This window comes from Notolabrus celidotus, chromosome 21 (genome assembly GCF_009762535.1).
Source record: "Notolabrus celidotus isolate fNotCel1 chromosome 21, fNotCel1.pri, whole genome shotgun sequence".
Lineage (NCBI taxonomy): Eukaryota > Metazoa > Chordata > Actinopteri > Labriformes > Labridae > Notolabrus > Notolabrus celidotus.
In genome coordinates, this window is record NC_048292.1 from 14,778,615 (window position 1) to 14,805,976 (window position 27,362).

General features: G+C 40.2%; 1 protein-coding gene across 2 annotated transcripts; it reads left to right on the forward strand.

The window, feature by feature from the left end:
* The first annotated feature begins 1,209 nt into the window (after positions 1-1,209).
* zmp:0000000711 (tubby-related protein 3) lies at positions 1,210-27,362 on the forward strand. 2 transcript variants are annotated; one of them, XM_034673963.1, is made up of 12 exons: positions 1,210-1,330; positions 9,836-9,874; positions 12,821-12,872; positions 19,386-19,548; positions 19,623-19,859; positions 22,853-22,986; positions 23,077-23,268; positions 23,843-23,955; positions 24,682-24,799; positions 24,893-24,991; positions 26,069-26,240; positions 26,318-27,362. In XM_034673963.1, the coding sequence occupies exons 1-12, from the start codon at positions 1,311-1,313 to the stop codon at positions 26,449-26,451; spliced, it is 1,473 nt and encodes a 490-aa protein (XP_034529854.1). In that variant the 5' UTR covers positions 1,210-1,310; the 3' UTR covers positions 26,452-27,362. The 2 variants fall into 2 exon arrangements, with proteins under 2 accessions (XP_034529854.1, XP_034529853.1); XM_034673962.1 differs by lacking the exon at positions 1,210-1,330 and adding an exon at positions 7,001-7,192.

Sequence of the window (27,362 nt, forward strand, 5' to 3'; positions counted from 1 at the left end):
GCCGGTCACCTGTTTCCGGCCCCCCTACGATCTCTGTTTACTTTTCCACAGTGATTCAGAGCGTATTATGTTAATCTACAGCTGATACATGTTGCTGTTTATCATACAGACATGACTACAGGGAAGAATAGAGAGGAGATTAAATACACGGCCGATGTGCGGCTGATGTCCGGGGTCCCGGAAGTCCTGTAAATGCGGGAAACACAATGCCGCTGAGCGGACCAATCACAGAGCTTGCGGCCCGCGTCGATTCTATGCCTAGTTACATACAGATTTATATTTTTAAATTTTCATCTATTTTCATAACCAGTTAAAAACTCCTCACAGGAGCTTTAATGACCATAGCTTCTTCCCCAGAGTTACAAAACTGTATAAAAAATAAAACCTGGATTGAAATAGGCTGAACCTACCTCCTAACTTTGGGCAATGGCAGCATTACATGTTGCAGTCTGGGTCATCACATTAACCAGCCAACTGGTTTTCCTGTATTGCCAGAAAATTTTCCTGATATATCAAAACCAGCGTTATTGTCTTGAGATAATAAGAGGAGTACGTCGAAGTGGAAATGACTTATTATCACTGGGAATTTAGTGGAATGAGATTAAAGCTCCTCAAACTTTCTGTTTGTGTTGACTTTGGTGCCCCCCTGTGGACTAAGTGATCTTGCTTATTTTGTCCTGTACATGTGTAAATTATGTTATCTCCTCCTGCTTTCAACTAACAGTCAACTATTTCACTCATTAAGAACATTTAATGCAGAAACAGGGTTTTTCTTGACATGCTGTCAATCATCTCATCTGACACCTACCCTCTCACAGCGATTTCAGGCTTTAAAATAACAAAACAGAAATCATCAATACCTTTTCTAACAATCTTGTTTGCTTTTCTAGGTCATAAAGAGGCATCACTGTTCATTTCAGTCCATTTCATGACCACTCAAAAACTCCTCACAGGAGCTTTAAAGTCAGACTTTAATCTCAGAATTCTGACATTTTTCTCAGAATAATCATTTTAAAAAATTAACCTTAATTTTCTTTTTTCAGTTGCCCTAATCCTTTTCTTTAGAAGCATCTCTGAAATGAAGGTACTGCTTATCTCAAGGAGGGGGGGTAGTGGGGTCAAGAGCCCTCCACTGACATTACTTCAAAATCTCCTCCAATCAGCTTTCACTTCACAAACCCGCGGACCAATAGGAACGCTCGTTCTTAGTGTGTTCGGTAACTAAGGACCGAGTTACCGAGTTCTCCTCAACCGCGTCCACAAAAAGTCTCCTGTTGCACGAGGATCTTCCTTAGCAACCGTGGATAAACATGAGTTACTACAGCATAAGGTAATAAAAAACAAACATTCCTGTCTTATTTTGTTGAGTTTGTTGTGTTTTGTTTGCGGTGGAGGGAAAGGCTAACTCGTGTACGTACCGTCTTCTTTTGCTCGAGGACACTAAATTGTCGCCCTCAACTTTTATAAAGGCTCCATTACAGACAGAACAGGCTAGCTTGTAGATGTAATAAGCTAGCTATAACATTAATACACAGCTGGAACAGACTACATGTAGTCTTGGTGTTGAAGTGTGTTTTTTTTATAAGCTTTCAGACCTGGTAGAGAAAATAAGTTCTCCACAACTCATGCATACAAAGGTGATGCATCTTCGGAAAAGCCGTAAAGTAGAGCGTTATATCTAATTTGTGCATTTTAACGACATATTTCCTCAACTATGTTCTTTATTCACGACTAATACAAAAGCGAAAAGTAAAAAAAAAAGCACCCACCACCTTCATAAAGACGTGTCGAGTTGTATAAGGTAAGATGTACTCGACGACATCCTCTCTTTTCTTTATAAATTCACGTATCAAGTGTAGCTTTGAAGGTGTAGCTTTGCTAGGTGTAGCATTGTATATTGTAAAGGAGAGAAACAGAAGCATGTCATGTTCTAACATGCCTTTGTCTGGCTTTTTTTTATCTGTTATAGCATTCCTGCAAATGAGTCTACCTACAGCTGGGCGATATTGCAAAAGATGTCATCATGATAATTGTGTTCATGTTAGTAGATATCGATACATATCATGATAAATATCAAATAATGATTCCATTTAAATTTAAAGTCAGACTTTGCTCCTGAGTGAAAATTGAAGACTGTTTGTAAACTTGTGTCTGGATTTAGTTCTCTGATAATTTTGATTTGCATGATTTGATTTCAATTTACAACAAATATACCAAATTGTGTATGGTGTGTCAGTTTAGAGTATTCTTTTTGAGTAGTGCACTCCCCTGTAAAGTTACCAAGGATTACGGGCCAAGTGATATTGTTTCCCACAGGGCTGTGAATGCATCACAGTTATTCAGTGTATAGCTGTACTCATAGACTGTATAAATTATGGACGTAGTATGCATGACGCCACCCATCTGTTCCTGAGCGCTGTTTTGAAGCCAATCGGCGGCGGCGGCCATATTGGAAATGCGGAACTCAACCAGGCATAGGCTGTTTTCGAAACGGCCTGCAAGATACTACTTACTAATGTAGTAGGCAATAGGTACTGCCTACTACATACTGCGTTTGAATTTAGTATGTAGTATGACTGTTCTGTTCAATCTGTGTTGCAGTACGCTGGGCCAGACGTCACTGAATTTCCGGTTTCGGAAAGCGGAAGTAAACAATGGCCAAGCTGATAGAGAAACTGCTTCTTTAACATCACTTATGATTTAAAAGTTAGGAAGTGGTTTGTATGTAATTCAATAACTTTCACAGCACCCAAAAACAGATTTCCTCCCATCAAAAAAAGGAAAAAGAAAAAGCGGAACGAGCGCAGTGCATTGTGGGAAACAGTACGTGAGGGAGACTGGTCCGATGTATACTGTGAAATTTTCCTGAATCAATAGACATCCGGGGAGTTTTGGCTTACAGCATATTTTTGCTCTTGTTCACTTACTACTAACTCCATACTGAATTTGGCCAAATCAGTACATACTGCTAGTATAGTAGACGGTTTCGGAAAACAGCCATAGTGTGACGCAAATAGGCGGAGTTTGAGCCTTCTAGCTAACAGCTATGTGTTCCCATCTGGGAGTCAAGACAGTCATGTCCTTATTTGGGCAAAAACTTGTAATCTTAATATCTTCTGAACCGTTGCATTAGAAAAGGGTTCACCCCCCGTACAGTGTGTGCCGATAGAGAAATTAGCTACGTAGAGCCAAGCCGTTTTTTGAACCAGGCTGTAAACATGTTTATTAATGCTGCAAAGATCGTCTTCTTTGAATTGGTGTCTATGTGGTTTCCGGTGTTTCTGCAGCCAGCCTCAAGAAGATTATCGATGAATTGCAGTTTATAACACTTCTGCATGGGCTTCATAGTTTGAGACCGGAGGTTGCTGCTTGGTTGTACTATGGTCGCGTTAGACATTATACGTGTTTAAAATGCACAGAAGAAGTTGCCTCGGTGCTCTTCTTTTACCCACATCTTGAAAGTATATTTAATGAAGTGTATTAAGTTAATAGTTAAGCAGAGTCAGCACAGTGTCGGACTAACGACTTTGCTTTGAGCTGCTAGGTTTTGAGTCGTCTTCAGTGTCTCTGTCGCTCGTTTCAGATGTGTTAACTTTTCGCTCCAAACATCTTCAAGCCCCGCCTACCTCTTACCCTGTGACATGATTGGCTGTTCAATGTCGTCGTCTTCTTCTGTCTAACACTAGGTGACAACTAGCATCTAAGGCACATTAGCGCCCCCTCCCTTTCCAGTGGGCGGGTGTATTTACAGGTTTAAACCATTGATTGTATAAATAATGGATGTAGTATCCGTTGCACTTCTGCATTGGCTTCAAGTCTTGCTGTGCCCCTTGGTTTAAATGTATCAAATTTTACCAAACATTTTTTATATTTATATTGAGAAAAATTATATCAAGATAATTATGGTTATTGAATTATCGCCCAGCCTCAGTATACCTCCTTACTAAGCAAACAAGCTTCTGAAGTTATTACGAAATGAAATGTATTCTACGTTTCCAAAACCCTCAGAGAGTCAGTCTTCTGTGTATTTTCTTCTGATGTCCACTCAGCCAGTGTGTATATGGACATCAGAAGTATTGTTGCCAAAGTGTCTTATGTCTGTGTGTATCTTTGCACAACCAAAACCACTATAAACACTTTCTATCTGGAGCAGAGGTCTGCTTTCATTCTGCAGGAGATGAAAATCAAAGCAGCTCTCACCCTGTCCTGTTACATCTCCGCTCTGATGATTGATTTTTAGAGTCTGTTTAGAAGAGCCATCATTCGACATGTAATGTAAGGCGATGTTTGCTGTAGCAGGGATGTTAATAGCCTTGAATTTGACTTGGCAGTCGTATTTGTTTTTCATCAGATATTTGACCAACTCAGGAGAAACGGTCGTCTTTGTAACTCAGTCAGTTCAGTAACGTGAGACTCTTTCCTGAGCAGCATGCCAGCTGCGGTGCGCTCTGTTCTGTTGGGTCGGAGGGTTTGTGTCAAAGTTCACAGATGGCTTACTCAGCTTTCGTAATACCTCTCTTTTTTTTTTTACCTTTTTATTGACCTCTCACAAACATATTTCTCACACTACTTTTATTCTTTTCCCCTGAGGCTTTTTCAAACGTGCTCCCTTTCTTTCTTTCTAACGGGAAACTGTTGTGTCAGTTGGCAGAGGGAAGCGGTCTTCACGATCCCAGAGTCTTCTTCAGGAATGACCGAGGGTTTTGTTTTTATAACCGCCTCACAAACGTGTTGTTATGAGAAAGCAAGAGATTGGTGATGAAGCTTTCTGATCCTTCGTTCCTCTGTATTTCCCAACAAGCTCACATATAGAATTCTGATTATGTATCCCAGACATGCTGAATCAGACACACATTTATAGAGAGGGAGGAAGTGAGGAAGAGTGTATGATGCAGAATTAACTTGCACAAAAACAATGTGCTTTGGCGTCTATATTTAAAGTCTTTGTGTCTGATGATCAGGGCTTAAAGTGTAAGAATCTTTGTTTTCTTCTTGTAATTTTGTGCTTTTGCTATTGTTGTCTTGCAGGTTGAATGAGACTACCTGTCTGTCAATAGTTAAACAAAACAGTACACAAAGCCAGAAAGTGTATCTGTCTGATGAGAGGAAACCAGAGGGATAAATGTGATAAATGCTAGCCAAAATTCATCATTTTGAATATACACTGAAATAAATTCCTCCCATGTATGGTGGTTAACCTCTGTGCAACAAGCGTGGTTTGAGGTTGAGTTGTGACTTACTGAGGTTGTCCAGAGGACTCCTTCTAACCCAGTTGGCCGGAGTAAATCACTCTGAGGAAACATCTTTGGTATTCCTAACACACTCACTCTCTCACAGTTGGACGCTGCAGCGTTACTAACACTCCCCTGAACTTGCATTTCAGGCGTGAAAGTGAGAGTTTGCTTTTATTGTTTGTTTTTATTTACTATAAAATGAGACGATTTTTCAACAACTAAACAAGCATTTCTTACTTAATATTATAAAGCTTTTATTACTATTTAATTTTTTTGTTTTTATTTGTGAAAAAAGAGTATAAGACAGAGTAGTGACATAAAAAAAAGATCATGGAACGATAAAAAGAAACAAAAAAAACAAAGGGGGTACTGTGTTAACATATGATCAAGTACAAAATAAAACAAGAACAAAAACGAAAAGACAGAAAAAAGGTTTTCAGAACGGAGAAAATAAACAAAAAAAATGAATAAATAAATACACACACAGAAATACATAAATAAATAAATGAATACACAAACAAATAACTAAATAAATACACACCAAATAAATAAATACAAAAACAAAATAATCAATAAATACACAAATAAATAAATACACAAACAGATACATAAATAAATGAATACACAAATAAATAAATACACAAACAAATAAATAAAAAAACAAAATAATTAATAAATACACAAATAAATAAATACACAAACACATACATAAATAAATAAATAAATGAATACATAAATAAATAAATATACAAACAAATAAATAAATACAAAAACAATATATTAATAAATACACAAATAATTGAATAAATGAATACACAAACAGATACATACATAAGAAACACACAAACAAATAAATAAGTAAATAAATAAACAAGCAAACACACAAACAAATAATGAAATTAATATAAATGAATAAATAATGCATGAATTTCAGAGTGACATCTAAGTGTGTCCCCTCTGTCCCTGAGGGAAATAGCATTATTATCTACTTGTAGCTTATTTCCATCATTTGTTTTGAGCTCAATAATTACTCCCTCTGGTGAACGACTCCCCTGCTCATTATGGGCTGACTTATGCCATTTTACCTCTGTCTCTCGGGACAAACACACACAAACACACTCATGTTTTTTTTTTTTCAGCCCCCCCCCCCCTTACAGATAGGCACAAAAAATGACAGGGAGGCTCTTGTTGCCTGGCAACTAGATTAAGGTCCTCACCAGGTATCTGTTTTTAGAATAGGTAATGTATGTTTTTCAGTTTATTGAGTTAACCTTTTTAAATCAGCGTGTGCTTTCGATGAGGAACACACACTGGAATATGTTACTTAGTAATCCAGTGCTGATGACAGGAAGGGCATTTTAAGGAGAGATTTAAGCTATTTTTAGCTTGATAAATTCCTACTATTGCACATAACTGAGATGCCAGACAGAAGTCACATCTGCGGTTTCACACATGCAGTGGCTTCTTTGTGAGTCACAGGAAACGAGCTGGGACTGATTGCTGAGTCCTCCAGAAACTTACTGGAAAGTTGTCTTGCGTAAAGTTAATAAAACTGAAGTGGAAGCATTTTTTTTATCACAGACATTTCACCTACGCATGTGTGTGTTTCTGCATTCCGGCCCGACACTATCACACCCATCCCCGGCTGAATCCTCGTGCGTTGTGCCTGAAGAGTGAAGTCATGGTAACAGATCCAAGCCTCCCCAGCCTCCCCCGTAGCCGTCACTCCCCTGGGTGGGACGAGGCTACTCTTTCTCAGTGACATAACAGCAGAGATGTTGGAGCCTGCAGGGCTTTTTGTGAGGTAGCGCTGCACTGTGACTCTGAGCTGCAGTGTAAATGAAGCTTTTAGTGACTCTGTAGAAAAGAGAGAAGTGGACTAGCATTCCTGCAGCTGCATCCATGGACACTGTAAAGGACGGGGGATCTCAGCCTGTGTACAGCCGCTGGTCGTACAGGTAAAGCTACACACTGGAACACATAATATAACATTTAGATATATGAAAAAGAGTCCCTCATGTTCTCTTTTGGACTCATGGTCAGTTCTTTCTGCACTTTTCTGATGTAATGACAGCAGCTGAGCGGCTGACCAGCAGTCAAAGATGTGCTTGTTGCTCATGTTTCTGCTGCCGTGATGTCGTTACTTATTCAGAGCATCAGGCTGTGACTGTGCTGTAACCAGAGTTGGTGATTTGCGTATGTGTGGCCAGTCTTTTGCATGCTCTTGGCTGCTTGATTGGAACACGACATAAAGATGTGCTGGGAATATCTATCTGCATGAATGCTTGAGAAAACTGAAACAACTGGGACTGTGTACTGTCTCTGAGCATGCTGCTTGCAAAAGTTCAGAAGAGTCTATTTGATACATTTTTAACAATCCAGGTGGTTAAAGTCGCAGCTAAATAAGGGACAATGTATTGTGAGTGGATTGTTAAAGTGAACTGGAACTCTTGACAGGACGAGCAGGAACCTGATCTGTACCCATGCTCGTTGTCAACCTCATGATTTTTTACTCAATGCGCCATCTTCAGTTTTGTAGATCTCTCTTTCAAAGCCTCCTTTTTTACTTTAACCTCTCCCGCTCTTTCTCCACAGTTTCTGTCTCTTTTCTTTGACCCCCCATATAAAAACACATACCTGTCCAGCTAATTTTACGTTCAACATGTGACATTTTGAACGTAACGTGATGTAACCTAATGTCACCTAACCTAATGTAACGTAATGTAACGCAATGTAACGTAACCTAATGTAACGTAAAGTAACGTAAAATAAAGTAACGTAAAATAAAGTAACGTAAAATAAAGTAACGTAAAATAAAGTAAAGTACCGTAAAGTAACATAAAGTAACGTAAAGTAACCTAAAGTGACGGAACCTAACATGATGTGAAAGAACGTGACGGAACGTGACGGAACCTAATGTAACATTACAGAACCTAACGTAGCGGGACGTGATGTAACCTGATGTAACATGACGTAACGTGACGTGACCCGTTGAACATAACGTGACGTAACCCGTTGAACGTAACATGACGTAATGTGATGTAACGTAACGTGATGTAACGTCACATAATGTGACGTAACCTAATGTAACAGAACCTAATGTAACAGAACGGAACCTAGCGTAAAGGGACATGATGTTATCTGATGTAACGTGACGTAACATGACCTGACTCATTGAACGCAACGTGACACAACCTGATGTAACGTTGTATAAGCTGATGTAAAGTAAGCTAATGTAACGGAACCTAACGTAAAGGGACATGATGTTATCTGATGTAACGTGACGTAACATGACCTGACTCATTGAACGCAACGTGACATAACCTGATGTAACGTTGTATAAGCTGATGTAAAGTAAGCTAATGTAACGGAACCTAACGTAAAGGGACATGACATAACCTGACGTAACCTGACGTGATGCGATGAACGTAACGTGAAATAACCTGACGTAACGTGACGTAACCTAATATAGCCTAATGTAACGTAACCATCATAACGTACCCTAATGTATCTCAACCTAATGTAACGTAACTTAATGTAACGTAACTTAATGTAACCTAGCGTAACGCAACCTAATGTAATGTAACCTAACGTGACGTAACCTAACGCAACTTAACATTCTTGCTGGATTTCATGCTGTAACCTGCAGAGAAATAAAAAAGCCTTGAATCTTGTCAGCTCTGTTTTGTCCTATGTCTTCTCTGAGCTGGAAGCTGTTGTACCTGTTGGCAAAGGTGAAGACTTTTAATTAAGAGTAACAGCTCAATTAGTCATGGTACAATAATAAAACCACTGTGGTTAAGGACATGGCTTTTTTATCAGCTTTGATATTGTATTTGAAAACAAAGCACTGGTTGACTCGTCCTCTTCTACAGAAAGAAATAACAGTGATGATTCATCACCGTGTTAATATTCAAAACATTTAAATCATCCCGCTGCACTCTTTCTCTGCGGTTTGTGTCATCTTACACTTTACATACTGTATTTGCTTCTTTAAAAGCATCTGGTCAAATGTTGAAAAAAAAAAGACAGGCTAACCTTTACAGACCCTGAACCTTCTTCAGAGTGTATTTACAGCTCAGTGTGAAGACCTCCTCCAATCACAGGGAGGCTGAAGAAGTGGCTGCAGTTTTTTAATCAATGCTGTTGACGAAGGTGAGATCTCCATGGTTACTGCGGCCTCACACACAAGGGAAGGACAACAGTGGTGTGTCTCCGTCTTGTCACCCAAGCTGTGACGGACTCGTGAAACATTGATCACTCACAGCTGAGATGAGGTGCTGTCAGCGTGATGTGTGTGTGGGCGCGTGTGTGTTTGAATGCACAGCTTCATTGTAAGGGAGGATAAATACTTTTACCCTCTTACAGATTCAAGATAACACTCTGAAGGTCGCTGTCTTGGACTTTAAGTCGCAACTGCTCCAGCCTCTCGTATGTCTTCATTAAAAGCTTGTCCTCCAGAATGTCACCTCTAACTGTGAAGTGGTGCTTTATAAAAATGAGTGAATCTCATAGCTCATGTCCCTTTAAACTTTAAAGTTCTTTATCTTGTAGCTTAACTTGTTCCTTTCTCTTTGTTTATATGTCCTGTGCTATCAAAGACCCTCCAGCTCTGCAAGCTTCTCCTCCAACTCAACAAGGTATGCATCAGATCATTTAGTTAAATACACACACACACACACACACACACACACACACACACACACACACACACACACACACACACACACACACACACACACACACACACACACACACACACACACATCCAACTCTGTTCAAATCTGTCTGAAGTTATTTGGGTACTAAGATTTTGGGTTTAATGAAGCAAGGATTAATTCTATGCTGCTAAACTACTTTTATTCAGGATTATTGGAGATTCAGAGTCATCTAAAACATTTGTGTATGTAAATTAGATCTCATGTTACAAGGTTGTAACATTGATTGACATCTTTTAATCTTATACAGGAGGTTCTACCCCTAATAAGCTTTCTGGGCTTAATGTGACACCAATTATCCTGATTTAGAGACTGTGTCCACTAATTGCATTTTTTTGCACTGGCAGCGCCTCTTTTCTATACAAAACCTTCGCAGTTTAGTGTTTTCAGCGCTCAGTGTCTTACCTGCAAAAACACCCTTAGCATCCACTCTCAGTGACAAATAGTTCAACTTTAGGAACACTGTCTTGCTAGTCAGTGTCAGATCTCCATCAGTGACCAATCAAAGTTAAGATGAGGCAGATCTTCTGATCAATCAATCGATCAATCTTTATTTTTATAGCGCCAAGTCACAACACACATTATCTCAAGACGCTTTTACAAACAGAGCAGGTCTAGACCGTACTCTATGTTATATTATTAACAAAGACCCAACAAGACAGGATGCAATCCAGTCGCATCTTTTTTTTTTTTAAGTTATATTTTTGGTCTTTTTTGCCTTTATTGAGAGGACAGCTGAAGAGAGACAGGTAATGTGGGGAGTAGAGAGTGGGGGAAGACATGCAGCAAATGGTCGACCTGCGGAGAGTTGAACCTCTGCATCAAGGACTATAGCCTCTATATGGGGCGCTTAGACTGCTAGGCCACCGTTCCAGTCCTATCTTACAGACAGGACTCAATCTGATCTCATCTTAATCCACCATGAGCAGAGCACCTCGCAGTATTTAGCAACTTACAGCGGTAAGGACAAACTTCCTTTCAGCAGGCAGAAACCTGGAGCAGAACCAGACTCATGTTAGACGGACTGCCTCGACCAAGTTGGGGTTGGAAAGAGGGATAGAGGAGAATAAGAGAGAGAGAGAGAGAGAGAGAGAGAGAGAGAGAGAGAGAGATGAGTGATGGTAGTGATGAGACGGATAGTAGTAGCAGTAGAAGTAGAGATCTGGCTTGTTTTTTTATTATTTTTTAATTATATTTTTTCTAAGTGAACGCATATTTGAAAATCATAACCCATCCCTGCAATTTACCATCTCCATCACTGATCAATCAAAGTTAAGAAGCGGCAGGTCTTCTTATATTGATTTTAATAGCAGGGATCTGTATGGTGGAGGAACATACTCAGTTTTTAGAGGGTAACATTTGCATGGTTAGCGCTGCAGCAGCTAATGCTAGGATAACATTTTATCTTTTTATTTTGTTTTTATTCAATTGAAAAAAGCGAACATACTTCATTGACACTACTAAGAGAAATTTAAGTGCCAATAATCAGCTTTTGTAACCTAACAACAGAAGGTGAGAAGCACTCTGAAGTTGAGGTCATGGACACAACCTGTGCAGAAAATTCCATTAGTGGACACAGGCCCTTAGTGCTATAAAGATAAGCTGAATGGACCCATCTCAATTAATGTAACAGAAAACACAGAGGGAAAAAAGGTTGGAAAAAATAGGATTTTTAATCTTTTTTAGACTTTGTTTTAAATGTATTTGAAATTGAACACACATTTAAAAGATTAAGAAGATAGTAGCCTTATGAGATACATTTAAAAATGGTGGAGAATCAAATTTGTCCACCACTTTAAGGCCTCTATGATCCATACAAATGACAAAAACCTTCAAGTCTTCTGCAAAAACTTCACCCATAATCCCTCTCCTCACCATCCGCTAACAGTTGTGTATGTGTAATTAAAAACTCCCATTAGCCTCTCCTCTCTCGCTCCTCCTCCTCCTGTCACCAGCACCTGTTCTCAGGTGTTGTAAAGGCCTCCTGGGAGGCTCATCTGCTTGCCAATGTCAACACCATCAGACGCTCGGAGATGGATTTGCCGGTGATGATATGACACACCGCAGCGAGCTGACTAACATTGTCGCAGAGTCGACGTTTGGCTCGTGTTAATGTGAACACTGTAGACTCATTACAGCGCTGCTTGATTCAAATGACTTTTCCGGGACTTGCCGGCTTATGGCTTTCAGCGACCGCCCTCCAGAGATGAGTTGTGATGTCGGCAAGCAGAGACTTGAGGTCCTCAAAGAGGAGTGTGTCATCACCTTCACATAAGAGCTGTGAGAGTGAGGGGGCAGACGTAGGGAGTAAGAATGTGTGAGTCAGATTTTGACGGATAGATTTTGAGATAGAATTATTTGGCGATTTGTCATCCTAATTTGTGAATAGTTTTCTATAAAATGCGAATGTTAGCTCAGCGGATTGAGTGATATTCAGTGATGAACTTCACGGGAAGAAATAAGTGAGTGAGTGAGTGAGTGAGTGAGTGAGTGAGTGAGTGAGTGAGTGAGTGAGTGAGTGAGTGAGTGAGTGAGTGAGTGAGTGAGTGAGTGAATGACCCTGACATTACATCAGCCTATGTGAGGGACTTGTGTGACAGATGCCGTAAGTCTCTGACTCAGACTCCTGCTGTTGCCCTTCTCTCTGCATGCTCACGGTAGCTGAGCAACATGGGCTCGGTCCCTTCAGATAGGTGTTCTGGGTGAATGCCCAGAGGACCTAGACTGCAAGCTAGCTGTCTTTAAACCCTGTCTACACTCTCTCAGTCTTCAGATATAGACCTGTACTGGTTTGATGAGGGGAATAAAACTTGTTACAGATGCTTCATGTGTGACATCTTCAACTCTTTCTCTCTCTTGTTCCTGCAGTGGCATTGAAGATGACAGCGCCAGTCTCATGCAGCAGAAGCTGGAAAAACAGGTACCAAAATAAAAGTACTTCATGAATGAACAGCATGATTTTTGACATTTTATCTATCGCTTTTGCCTTGTCTTTTTTTTTTCCCTAAGACAATCATGTCGCTTTCCCGATATTAAACGACATCTCTATCTATATTCAAATGAGGTTCACAGTTTGAAACACCTGCTGCCCTCTTTGGGGCCAGAATCAGTTGTTCTTTCTGCCACCAGGTCCTTCACTTGACTTAGATTTGGCAACAATCAAGGAAGCTAATTATGTTTAGTTTTTTTGCCTTAGCGTTTATTCAAACAAAGCTATAAACAATAAATTGTCACTCTGAAAAAGCAGCAAAGAGGATGTCAGGGGAGAAAATTTGTTTTTGAGCCAGGAGAAATGCAGCGGAAAAGATCTCCCAGAATCCCTCATGGTTAAACCAAGCGGCAACCTCCGGCCTCAAGAATTGAAGCCAATGCAGAAGTGTTATAGACTGCAGTTCATCGAGTGTCCACTTGAGGCTGGCTCAAGAAGTACCAGAAACCACATACACACCAATTCAAAAAAGCCGATCTTTACAGCAGAAATAAACATGTTTACAGCCTGGTACAAAAGATGAGTGTAGTCTGGATAGCTAATTTCTCGATCGGCACACACTGACGGGGTGTACATTTTTTTCATAACGCGGCAATTTCGAAGATATTGAGATTACGAGTTTTCCATTATGAGAGGCACAGCTGACTTGATTGGCAGGTGAGGAGACTGTAGCTGTTGGCTAGTGCCAGGTAGATTTTGCATCAGGTTGGAAGCACACTAGCACGTCTTAGCACTTTAAAAGCAAACCATTAAGAAAAATGCTGTTCACTGATTGGCCAAATTGAGTGAAAAGGTCATTTCTGCGACATTGTTTTGGTCAGTTTGGACATTACAAACTACTAGTTAAGATGAACCTTACGTCTCCGTGCTGCAACCAAACGATGACACGACTTCAGCTACAAACTAACTAGTTTCAACGTATGGTGTAGTGAGGACTTTACACTCTAACTTATGCAGAGCTGGTGCAACAGGCCACAGGAGGACTGTCTGAGTTGTATTCCATGCATTTAGATGGAATCTAATGTATTGCCTTAACTGACTGAACTTGCGTGTCAATACTGATTAGATATCCACGAGAAGTCGAGGTGAACATTTCCTCAGTAGAAACTCTCCTACAGCCGTCTACCTTCTTCAGTTTAAGAGCGAACCTGTTGTGTTAACCTGCAGCGACCACAGGCCAAGAGTTAGCATGAAAGCAGTTAAACTGAAGGGCTTAGACGACCGTGTGTGTTTCTGCTCTGATGTCACCAAGGGGAGCCTATAGTTGGCACGAAAGCCTCCAACATCACCGCGGTGGTGTGCAACTCAGGGATTAATGTTGTTGGTTTCGGAAATCTCCTGTTTTTCACCTGCCCGGTCACTCGGAATTCGAATGCCTGCTGCTCGCTCCTGAAGTGGAATTGTTTTACTTTATCCCCCCCATTACCTGGCGCTGCCCGTCCTCTGCTGCAGATTTGTCCTCTTTTCATCCTTTCCTCCCCGACTCTTTGTAAGACGCTGTATCCCCAACCACGCTGAGGAGCTCCGGTGTTAGCTTTGATTTAAGCTGAAAGCCGTACACCGCTATCTCACACATTAGGCGGGCGAGGATCAGGAAAAAGGGGGGGGGAGATTGGGGAGTTCAAAGAGAGAGAGGGATTTAGTGTAAGGGGCCTGGCTTTGTGAGTGTGTGTGTACTATGATCCTGGCTCAGTTGTGCAGCACACACTCAACTGACTCCAGACAGCCTCACTCTGGGGTCTCCCTTTATGTAACACGAGGAGGACAAACACATCCTCATATGACTAAAGAGGAAAGTCATGACAAAATGAATACATATCAGGTTTGTAAATACAAGTGAAACCTGTTTATTAATCATGTTTCAGTCATGTCAGTGCATTTTAAGAAGACAAAGGAGATCAAATCATTCCACAAACAACACTCTGAGCCATGTGGACGTGACCCTATCTCACTCTGAGTGCACCTCATAGCCCCTCTCTCTCTCTCTCTCTCTCTCTTTCTCTCTGTCGCTCTCCCTCCTGCTGGAGTGCTAATGACGGCTGATTCAGTGAGCAACGGTGACTGCGCGCACGCATACGCACAAGCACGGACACATACTCTGACGTTCAGAGTGAGAGAGAGAGAGAGAGGGGGGGGGCTTTTTCTGGGGACCAAAAAGTACAGTCGGTTTATCGGTGCTCTGACTTCCAGGAGAGGAATGAAGGGACAGAGAGACGTGATCGTGTCCAGCTGATGTGCTGCTCTTTGGAGGAGAGAGTAGTTCTGGCTGACTGCAAGAAATATGGGATGTTTTCTCTAGAGAGACCTGTTAACTTTGGCTCACACTTGTTCAGGATGTCTCTGGAGCGGGTGGGTAACTTTCTTTTATGTGTTCTTTTTATCTGTTATATAGGGATCAGGTTTGGGCTATTTTTTATCTTCCTATATTACTGAATAGAGAAGAGAAATCAACAAAAAAAAACCTTGACATGAAATAATTACTTACTTGACTATTTTTCAGATAATTTCTAAGGACTCACTTCTCTCTTTCAATTAGATTTATACATAATTCTATTTTCTCTCGTGTTTTGGCGGACACAGGAAAGACTGCTGGAGCCCGAATGAAGTCACGTCCTCGTCTGGGCACACAAAGTATTTAGTCTTTACTAAGGAATGGAGAATACAATAGATGGGCTCAAAATAGCACCATGAGGGAGAGGAAACACAGAAGGGTCAGACTTTGTACGAACAATTAATTCAGAGTGAATGCTGTGAGTATGAGTCAATCAAAATGAGTCACTGAGCCTTGCTTTAGTCTCATTTTCACTTGATTCAGTCGCCAGTATCTCAAATAACTAAATCTGTTACATCATTGCATTGAGAATTACAATATAACGATGAAATCACAAACTTTCTGATACACACTTTCTGGTTTAATGCAGTTATTCTGACTTTTATTCACACACACTTTCTTATTTTTGTAGTTTAGTGGGAACTTTTTACAACATACTAAGTGGTTTGAAGTCAGATATTGGGATGTCTTTGTGGGGACTTATCAACACACACTTTCTGGTTTTTCTACTTTAGTGGGAACTTTTTACAACATACGATGTGGTTTGAAGTCAAATTTTGGGACTTTCACTGACACACTTTTTGAATTATTATTGTGGTTATGACTTAAACCAAAACACATCTTGTGGCGCACCTTCGTTTTTTTAAATATGATTTTAGGGACTTTTTCGAACACACAATATCTTGTTTCCCCAACATTGTGGGGACTTTTTCAAACACACACAGTTTCTGGTTTTTAATGCAGTTTTTGCGATTTAGGCTTACACATGTTTTCTGATTTTTGTAGTTTAGTGGGAACTTATACCAACATACGTTGTGGTTTGAAGTCAGATTTGGGGACTTTCACTAACACACTTTTTGATTTAAATATTGGGGTTATGACTTAGTCTGATACATCCTGTGGTGGTAATGTTATTTTGGGCACTTTAAGTGATGCACCTTTTAGGTTTTTTTATATAATTTTGGGAACTTTTTCAAACACACAGTATCTTGTTTACCCAACATTGTCAGGACGTTTTTTTTACACACATGTTCTGGTTTTTGATGCCGTTTTTAAAACTTAAACTTACACACATTTTATACCTACAAACTATGTGGCTTTAAGTCAGATATTGGGACTTTCACTGGCACATCTTTTAGTTTTACACAATTTTTTGTTCTTTTTCAAACACAGTAACTTGTTTACCCAACATTGTGGGGACTTTTTCGAACACACACAGTTTCTGTGTTGTAATGCAGCTCTTTCTGATTTTTATAGTTTTGCAGGGACTCAAGTCAACATAAACTATCTAGCATTAGTTATACATAGGAACTGACAAACACTTTCTGGTTTCAACATTAAAGTTATGACTAACACTTGAAGACATTTTTGGGTGTTAATGTTGCTTCATGTTGTCTTACTGGCACACATTTTTTTTGTAAAGGCTCACTTAGGGGACTTAGACGAAAACACAGTTTCTTGTTTACCTATTATTGTGGGGACTTTTACTTACATAACAGTTTTCTATGTATTTTATTTTAAACTTTTACTTAAACACACTTTAACAAACCAATTATCTGGTATTCAGTCATACATTGGTCACTTTCTGGTTTCAATATTGCTGTTATGGATGAAACTTAAACAGTCTCTGGTGGTAATGTAAGGGAAATTTTCTAGCACACAGTTGTTGGTTTTCGTATCAATTGAGGGACTTAAAAATACACCGTTATACTACCTATATTTGGACTTTTACTCACACTGTCTTACTTGTTTTTATACTGTTGTGAGGACTTAATGACACACAACCAATGTTTTATTTGTTGAGGTAACTGTTACATTTTCTAGTTTTCAACATTGTTTTGGGGACTTTCAGTAAAAGGATACCACCTTCTTTTATTTATGTAAAGTTTGGTTGGTAAACCCCAATGGAAAATTAAATGAATTGCTCCAGAATCATGTTATATTTTCTCTGTAAGAAGGCTTCTGGGTAATTTTGATGCATCTTAAAATTGGGCAGCTTTTCCAGATCCAGTTTTCCCACTTTGTTTTATTTAATTCTTGCCTTTATTTTCAGCCTTAATTCTTAGAGTGATGTCTTGTGAAGTAAAATCCAGATGCAGATTGTAAAGCTCCAAGGCTCATCATGCACTTGTTCTTGCATCCAGTAACACCATATTTATTGCTGTATTTTTGCAGAGCTGGAGAAACAGTGAAATGTGTGAGAGACACTTTCCCAGGGTTAGCTCAATGACTGATGAGTTCTGACAGCTTTTTGGTTTGGCAAATATGAGACTTGGCCTTCCCGGTCTCTTCCAGTTCACTAAACAGCATCACTAAACAGCACTTGTTGTTGTGCATTTGACGCACTAATTAACATGCTTGTGTAATCCAATGGCTGCTTTGACCACTGAGAACAGAACTTGGGGGAGAAAGAACGGCACGACAACAGCATGAAAAGGATGTATTCTTTGTCGTCAGTGAAATCTCATAATGAATCATTATGAACCATACCGCTCAAGCTACAGAATAAACCAGTTATAATAGGAGAGAAGACTGAGTCACTGATGACGTATTTCTACACCCTGAAAGACCCCTCAGTACTTTATCTAAGTTCTTTTTTATAAAGAAATGAAAGCAATTCTCAAAGTAAAATGTAGTGTTAGACCAAATGAGACTCTTGCAGCGTCCATTACTTCAGCTATTCAGTGAACTCACTCAGAGGAATCACTGCCTTGGCATGATTATCCAGTTTTCTTCAAATTTTGTCCCTCTCTTTTGCTGCACTCCCGAGGTTATTTGTCATTGTGTATTCACATAACTTCACTTTTTATGGCCACACTTTGGTTGTTAACCTATTTTCTCTGTTATCAAGTAAACCCCTTTAGATTATGCTTTTTTAATTGCACTTTTTTCATTTTGCAAAACAAACTTTTCCTTTTTTTCACTCCAGCATGACTCAGCAATGGACAGATTTTTGTATACCCTGGCTAAATGATTTGTCTACAGGAGGATTTGGACCAGTGAAAACATTTGTTTTTGGAGGTTAGGCCAGTAAAAAAAGAACAATATCGTTTGGAGGTTAGGCCAGTAAAAAAACAACCTTTTTTTGGAGGTTAGGAACGTAAAAAAAGAAAAACATTTTTGGAGGTTAGGCCAGTAAAAAAAACCATTCTTTGGATTTTAGGCCTGAAAAAAAAAAAAGATTTTTTGGACGTTAGGAAAGTAAACAAAATTTTTTTTGGAGGTTAGGTCATTAAAAAAAAATTTAAAAAGTGGAGGTTAGGCCAATTAAAAAAAAAAAGACAGCAAAAAAAAAGAAAATACATTTTACATTTACAAGTTTTGACTTTGATCCCAGAATGCTGAGCAAAAAAGTCAGATTTTTTTTAAAAAAAGTCAGATTTTCTTTTTTTTTTAAGTCAGATTTTCTTTTTTTTTAACTTGCCAAGCCCCCAAAAAGGAAAACAAACAAAAAAAATTCTGACATTTTAAACGTCAAATCGAGACCTTAAATCTCAGAATTCAGACTTTTTCGCTCATTATTCTGAGAATATTCTCAATTTTCAACATAATATATAAATAATGTAACATTTTGTATCAGCAGTGTTTAAAGACATTATTGGTCCCCAGAGGAAAAACTGGCTTCAGTCAGTCCTTGATCTTTCATGTGCAATCACAGTCAAAAATTCCCCATGCAAATTCGTTTTTCAACTAAAAATCCAGAATAGAAAATAGAGCATGGCAAATGTGGCGACATCGTGTGGTTTGTTGCCAACTGTTTAGAACCCTGAACACTGGCATCACTCGTCAGGGACTCACCATATTGGTTTCTTGGAGACCTACGGTGATAATTCGGCACATTAATGCGTAGAATGATGTTCAATGTTAAGTCTGTTCCCCTGTTTGACCCTCAGAGAGCTCTACTGGAGCAGAAGCAGCGGAGGAAGCGTCAGGAGCCCCTCATGGTCCAACCCAACACAGAGGCTCGGCCCCGGCGCTCCAGGGCCCGTCGAGGCGAGGAGCAGGCCCCGCTGGTGGAGTCCCAACTTCATGTCACCAACGACGTCATCATGGATGGTGAGGAAAACTATTACCTTTTGTTATTGTACATTACATAAGTTCTGCTACTTCATCCCTGATTTCTGCTTCAGGTATTGATGGCCCAGCAGCTTTTTTAAGCCCAGAGGCTCCTGACCAGGGAATGAAAATCCAAATCCTGTCAGTGAGCCCAACACAGTCCCAGTCCCCATCTCAATCTCAGTCCCAGTTCAAGATACAGCCTCAGTCTCAGCCCCAGTCCCCCGCCACTGAGGAGCCTGAGAGGGATGGAGACACTGAGACGCTGCTGGAGCCAAAGACAGACATCCATGAATTACTTCAGAAACAAGGTACGGTAAAAGCAAGACTAATATGCAGACACACAACATGCATATTAGTCCATCTATTAATCCAGTTGAAAAATATACATCTTTCTCTCTCATTCTGCTGATGGACACAACTTCAACACATTTTAAAAGTTGTAGTGAGGACTTTAATGAGTCTCCTCTTATGTTACTGTGATTATAAGTCACTGCACATCGTCATACTGTTAAGCAAAGACAGACTTTCTAATACCCCTCAGAATGTTAAGCACTCTGCTGCTGCGGTATGAAATATGGATACAGACAGTGGGGTGATTGATGGCGGAGCAACGAAAAATGGGTCATTTAATAATAGGCTGGGGCATTGTTCAGACTGCAATGCTCTTCTATGGCATCATTATAGCTGCTGCCACCCACATTCAATGCCTGCTGGCCGGGATTCATGAAGTTTATAGATAATGTATTCAAATGAAGCCCAGAGTGGGTTGTGTATTTTCATAATCTACCTGCAACTTTAGAGAAAGAATAAGATCCGCCATCCTGGAAGAGAGGTTGACTCTTAATGAAAGATGGAACAGATGTGCAGATGTTATAATGTCAGCATTTCAGAGCTTTAATTTCAACAATCCAGTGTCAAAAGCTACAGTCCTTATCACAGTGGTTGCTGCCTCAACCATTTGCTGCATTTCTTCCCCAAGCAGCAGTCTTCGTTGGTGAGAAACGAAGCTGATGCAGTTCCTTGAGTGTCCACTTGAGACTGGAGCTAGAAGTACCAGACACCACATACACACTCAATCAAAAAGCGCAATCTTTACAGCAGAAACAAACACGTTTACAGCCTGGTGCAACAGAATTTTTTGGTCTGAGTTTTTTTATAACTCAGAAGTTTTGAAGATGTTAAGATTACAACTTTTGCATTATTAAAGGCCCAGCTGACTTGACTGACAGGCGGGAACACTGTAGCTGTTAGCGACGAGGCGGAAGGCCGCCTCAACTCCAGTTCTTCAGATTTCGAAACTTTATTGGAGAGGCAATTTTTGGTACAGCAAAGCATCCAAACAGTACATCAGACACACAACAAAGATCCAAATAATCCATTGTAGCAGTCTTTGCATCATACTAGGTTGACCGAAGTTGTGTTGAGTTAGCATTTCAAATATGCTAACCGTGGACGAAAGGTTTCAAAACTCTGCTCCAGAAACAGATGGGTGACGTCACAGACGATCCGCCATGTATTATACAGTCTGATCTTCCACCACTATCATCTCCCCACATTACCTTTCTCTCTTAAGCTGTCCTATTTATTTAAGGCAGAAATACCCAAAAATATCCCTTTAAATAATTCTTAAAGATACAGTAAAGAACTTTTGGTGTGAGTCACTTTTGGTACCACCTGCTGACATAGATAGACATCCTACCTTTTTGCTGATCTTATACTGAACATGCCATGGTTATATTATCAAAAGAAATATTTCTCTCTCTCTCTTTGCACAATAACCATCTTATGCCTAAGTATATACATATAAATTAAAACTACTGTAAGGACTTTTGATTTGGTTATGAATTGCACTGAGATTAATACTGACTCTAATTATGACCTAAACAAGCATGCAAGACCATCAGCGACAAGACTAAAAGCTATTTATGTATTAAAATTATGATTTCAGCTGCTGGGGGTAGGTGTCAGCTTAAGGGATTTTTCTACAGCTAAGATTATCTCCGAGTGATACTCTTAACTAATACCATGAAAGCAGGATCAGAACACCACTTGCACATAAACACAACAAATGACGAAAGCAGATTGCAGTTACCTTTTTGTCCACAGGGGGCGCCAAAATCAACCCAAACAGAAAGTCCCTTACAGTAGCTTTAATATGAACTCATATAAAAGTCCTTGACCTGCTGTGAAGTCATTATTATGCAGAAGAGTGTTTTCTGACTCTTCCAGATCATTGAGATCCTCGACCCTGACTCATAACTTTATTCCTTATTTTAATTGGAGCCCTCGAGTCCCCGTTCGAGGAACTGTAACATTCAAAATCCATATTTCATGATGACTCACATCTTCACTGAGGGAGAGCTGCATACCCTCAGTTCAACTTTAGTAAATACCCCCGTGTAAATATTGTGTTAGGCTGCCATATTATTATTCTGAGCACTCCCTTACTCTCGATCCTGCTCGGCTGTGACAAGAAGAGGAAGAAGTGTCGCTGTGTGTGTGTGTGTGTGTGTGTAAGCGTGAAGCAGGGTTTACCAGTAGAGGCCGAAAAAGCACTTAATGAATTCATTTATTCACATCAGAGCCGAAGATTAGATTACAGTAATAAGGGAGCCTTGTGCAACATGCTCTTTAATGTGAAACAAACTGTGTTATCATAATTAATGCTGCTTTAGGCGAAGCAGTTAGTTCAAGAATCTTAGTCAAACTAGCTCACATATCTTTAATTCTGCAAAGCTGTGAAGAAACTCACCTTTTCTTTACTCACTGAGATCTTTAAGGAACGGGTTTCGAGCTGCAGCCAAGAGTCCTGCCTGATAAATTCAATTATCAATGAAGAGTCAGATGTCTCAAGCAGTCTAGACCGGCATCAGTCAGTAAGGCATGTGTTACATCTACATGAGGGCATGGAGCGAGCGTCTTTTGGCGTTATTCTCAGCCCTGCAGGAACCAATTTCATAAATAAGCAATGACTCTTCTCCGGTTATAGGAGTCAGAGGAGAGACTACGTGATTTGTCACGATGGAAAAGTCTGGAATGAAATAAGTTGCTGAATAAAGACATAAAAAAAGGTTGCCACTATTTCTACAGTGTTACATCAGTGCTAGAGAGATTAGTGGTAGTCGTATATCAAAGAACGTGGATGACCAGCAGTTGTGAAATCCTCTGTGGATGCCATTTTCTTCAAAACTAATAAAGCAGAATAAGATTGTAGTTGGAGATAAACAAAGGCTCAGTGTTTTGTCTTCTAAAAGCTTTTATGTGTCACTGAAGTATCCTCACATCTCTCCTCCTTCACCAGGTCTGTGTGGCAGCATGAACTTCGATGAAGCCAGCGACCACGAGGACGACACGGAGGAAGAACGGACACGCTCCATGTCCCCGAACACAGACACCGTCAGACCTTCTTCTGCTGCCAGCGGCAAAGACATTCCAGTAAAAGACACCCACAAGAAAAAGTCAAACAAAAAAATCCAAAAGAGTTTCAGTAAACATAAGTTAACCTGCTGAGTTCTGTGTCCTCAGGAGCTGGTTACCCCCGGGTCACCCACAGCAGACAACCCACTCATCGACGTGGCCAATCTAGAAGAGTTTGTGTTTCAACCGGCTCCACGCGGCGTCACGGTTAAATGTCGAATAACAAGAGACAAGAAGGGAATGGACCGCGGCCTGTACCCAACATACTTCATGCACATGGAGAGGGAGGACGGCAAGAGGGTGAGTGGATCGAATCTCCTGGTAAATAAAAACACTGCTGGCACTTTGGATGTCTTTAAACCAATCACAACTGTCTCCAGCAGCACTCAGCCCAGACCCTGAAATAGGTGACCAATCACAGGCTTATAAACTCTGTCATCATATGTTGAGTGAGACTGGCCGTAAACTGATTGATTCTGGAATCCTGGAAGTAAACTAAATATAACCAGTGAAATGTGCATCCAATTTGTTGTGAACGACTTCCTAGAAATGTTAAAAAGTGTCCCCTTCCCATTCAGCTCATCATTTGTATGTTGACAAATTCGAGCTCTATCAGGAAGAGTGCACAGTGCAGCTCTGTGCAGCAGAGAGTGGAGATTGTGATGCCTTGTTTCTACAATAAGACCCAAAACTGGAGCAAATTGCACAAAGCTGCAGAACTTTGTGGGCTTTTATACCCTTGAATGTCCATAGTGAATAATAAGCTTTCTGAATTAGACCTTGCAAACGATGCATAGCATCCGTTTTTTGTGATGAATTATCCCTCAGAGTGCTGTAAACCCGAACGATAATACATATCTTCTTTTCTGTGTAGGTGTTTCTGCTGGCGGGTAGGAAGAGAAAGAAGAGTAAGACATCCAACTACCTTATTTCAGTGGACGCCACTGATCTGTCAAGAGAGGGAGAAAGCTTCATAGGTAAACTAAGGTAAAGCTACCCTCAAGTCATTACTCACATTTACATATTGATTGCATACCTGAACTTATTTCCAAAAGGTCTAACTTAGCCCTGCTGGAAAAGTTTGTCTATTAGGTTTATTATGTTTCATGCTGACTGTACATCACAAATAAAATTAAAGTTCTGCTTTGAGACAGTTTGCAGCAGCCCTTATGTGTTGTTTTTTAACATTAAGCATGAAAACTAGCAGCAAAAAAAAAAAAGTGGATCCTTGTGAAAAATTAAAGGTTCAGTGAGAAGCTTTTACCTGGTTATGAATCAGACTGAAATTACTTTGGTGGGGTATAACGTTTGTTATGAAGATATTGTGGTTATGAATTTGGCATATTTAGGCATGATTAGGGGCGTGGCTGACTTCACGGAGAGGCGGGAACATCGCAGCTGTTCAGAAACAAATGGGTGATGTCATCGAAACTAGGTCCATATTTTATGCAGTCTATGATTTTCTACAGCAAAGGTCCTCAATGAGTGACATATATTGCTAATAAATTAGAAGGATTAGATTGTCTTATTTACGGACACGACAAAATTAGCAAAGAGATGCAGGGTATCACTTTGTCCACAGGGGGTGCCAAAAATCTACGAAAGACAAAAGTTCCTTACAGGAGCTTTACAGCATGGTGCTTTTGACTCTTTCACACATGACTCAAATTTAAATTCCTGTAAGCATCTCATTAAGAAAGTGTATCTCTTCAGGTCCAACCTCATGGGCACCAAATTCACCGTGTACGACAACGGCACCAACCCCTGCAAGAACCCCGGAGCTCTGCTGGAGGAGAGCAACAAGCGACAGGAGCTGGCGGCCATCTGCTACGTGAGCTAACGACGATTGTTGTTGTATCATTGTGGAGTAGTCCTCACATGTGATATTAACTTAAGCAATCACATTGTTTGTACTGTTTGGCAGGAAACAAACGTGCTGGGATTTAAAGGACCCCGTAAGATGACCGTGATCATCCCAGGCATGAACATGAACTTTGAAAGAGTCCCAGTGAGGCCTCCGAATGTGAGTTTATATTTTTTAACATGCTTTGTTTGATGGGATTAACTTGACTTTTTACACATCATACATCACATATGTTTCATTTTCATTTGGGGGAAAATAATTATGTTGAAATGCTGAGTTCTTCTACTTCCGTATTTTTCCGCTTCCATACATTTTTTGCAGATTTTCACAGCCTTCAAATTTTGTCCAATTTTCACCGTTCAACTTTTAAACTATTCAGCTCATTCAGGCTACACCTTTTCGCTTGTCAAACCCTTATCCTTATTGAATTATTCAACTTTATTTAAACTTTTTTTTAACATTGAAACAGATGGGCAGAATCTTCAAATCCACTTCAACTTCTACTACTTCCACTACTTCCACCACTTCAACCACTTCCACTACTTCACATGTTTAAGACCCTTCTACTTATTCTGCTCTCTATGACCTCCGTATGTTTTTTTTTTTCTTTATTTCACATTTCCACATGATCAGCTTCGTTTCACAGCTTTCAGCTTCAGCATTTCAACACATTTTCTGTAAGGAAATGCAGCCTTTCTAGTTTATTTTAGTCTCTTCATTAAGATGTCTTGGTTTGAAAATCTGGAGGGAAAAGATGTTAACTCTCTGTCAGGATCGAGGTAAAGTGGGATCCAATTGCGTACCAAAGGGGTTCTAAAAGTTATCCCAAAGGAATAGCCACTAAAATCATGAGTGTTTACAAGGGGAGAGGGAAAAGTCACAACTAATTCCTTGAGAAAACTCGAACTTTCGAGCGAGACACAATGCAGAATCTGGCGCTTATGCAGACACTACACTGAGAACACAAGCGCAACCTCTCACTACCTCAGACAGTGAGCTAATGAGTCAGCACAGGGAACTGGACCTCAAGAGTATATATAAGCTTCCCGCACCTGCTCCAAAATCAGGGGCAATCAGGCACAAACACCTGACCCTGCAGTGTGATGATTACCTCACCAAAGTCAGAGCGACCTAAGTAAGAGTGCCCCTCACACTCTCTCCTCAGAACAAGAGTGTATCAAGAGGGTATGTTACCACAATGCACCTTGACTGAATGTAACTGTTTTGACCGTGCAGGAGCAGGAGAGTCTCCTGAGCAGGTGGCAGAACCACACACTGGAAAACCTGATCGAGCTGCACAACAAAGCGCCGGTGTGGAACGACGACACCCAGTCTTACGTGTTGAACTTCCACGGCCGTGTCACCCAAGCTTCAGTGAAAAACTTCCAAATAGTCCACGACAATGACCGTAAGCGCCTCGCTTTTATCTCTACATTCTCAGCTGAAGTGACACTCCATAACGCTGCTTTCCTCTCCTCCCTCCAGCTGACTACATTGTGATGCAGTTTGGCAGAGTGGCCGAGGACATCTTCACTCTGGACTACAACTACCCCATGTGCGCTCTTCAAGCCTTCGCCATCGGCCTCTCGAGCTTCGACAGCAAGCTGGCCTGCGAGTGAACTCCGGGCTTTTTACTTCCACGCTAACACCTCTCCTGTCCGCCCTCCAATCTCTTCTCGTGGGACTGTGTTTTTGGATGTTGACAGCAACACGGCTTACATCATGAGAAAGTGGTTCAAGCTGAGGTCACCATGGGACTGACAAAAAGAGAGAGAGAGGAAACCGGTGCTGTATCTGTGCCGCTAGCCTTCTCATGATACTTTAGCCGGGTTATATCAATATCAGATTGAGCATTTTGTACATTTGTATACACACATAAAGGGAAAACAAAATAAAACACCACTCATCTGTGCTGGAGACAAGTGTCCTTGGTGCAAAAAGAACTGATGTTGTATTTATGACATATTTGTAGATTGAAAGGTTGATCATGTGCATTAATATTTTACCTTCTGTTGCCTTTATATTCCACTTAACGCTGTTTTTATTCCCTCACAATAGCAGCTGGTATGACTTTCTGAGGACCATAAATCATTTTAAAATCATTAACAGAATGGCCTGGGATCTTGCGCCACCTTCAGGCCAAACTTCAGACGTATTTATAGAAAATAATCAAATGTTCCCTCCTTTTTGTTCTTCTATCCTCTTTTCCTGTTCATGTATTTCACCGTCTCAGTGCTGGCAGAGTTTCACTTTTATGTACATCTTTATTTATGACTGCATCGTCTCACCTCCCGCCTGCTTGTAGCTATTCTAACTTATGTTGTTTTCATGCTCTTTTTTTAATGTTGTGTGGAATGTGCATTATTCAGAAACAGGCCTGTCTTACATTGCTTGTGTTTCTCTGTGAATATGTGTAATTTTTATCTTGTGACTGTGATTTTTCTTTATCAATAACACAATGAGTTACCCTGAAAAAAGAAAGCATTAATGCAGAATTGCACAATTAAAGACAAAGGATATACACACTGCT

Bases quoted from the DNA above. Each gene is read 5' to 3' on its own strand.
- zmp:0000000711 (XM_034673962.1), top strand. From the start codon at position 7,137: ATGGACACTGTAAAGGACGGGGGATCTCAGCCTGTGTACAGCCGCTGG. The intron at 19,549-19,622 runs GTGAGGAAAACT...TTTCTGCTTCAG, and splicing joins CAACGACGTCATCATGGATG to GTATTGATGGCCCAGCAGCT. The intron at 23,269-23,842 runs GTGAGTGGATCG...TTTTCTGTGTAG, and splicing joins AGAGGGAGGACGGCAAGAGG to GTGTTTCTGCTGGCGGGTAG.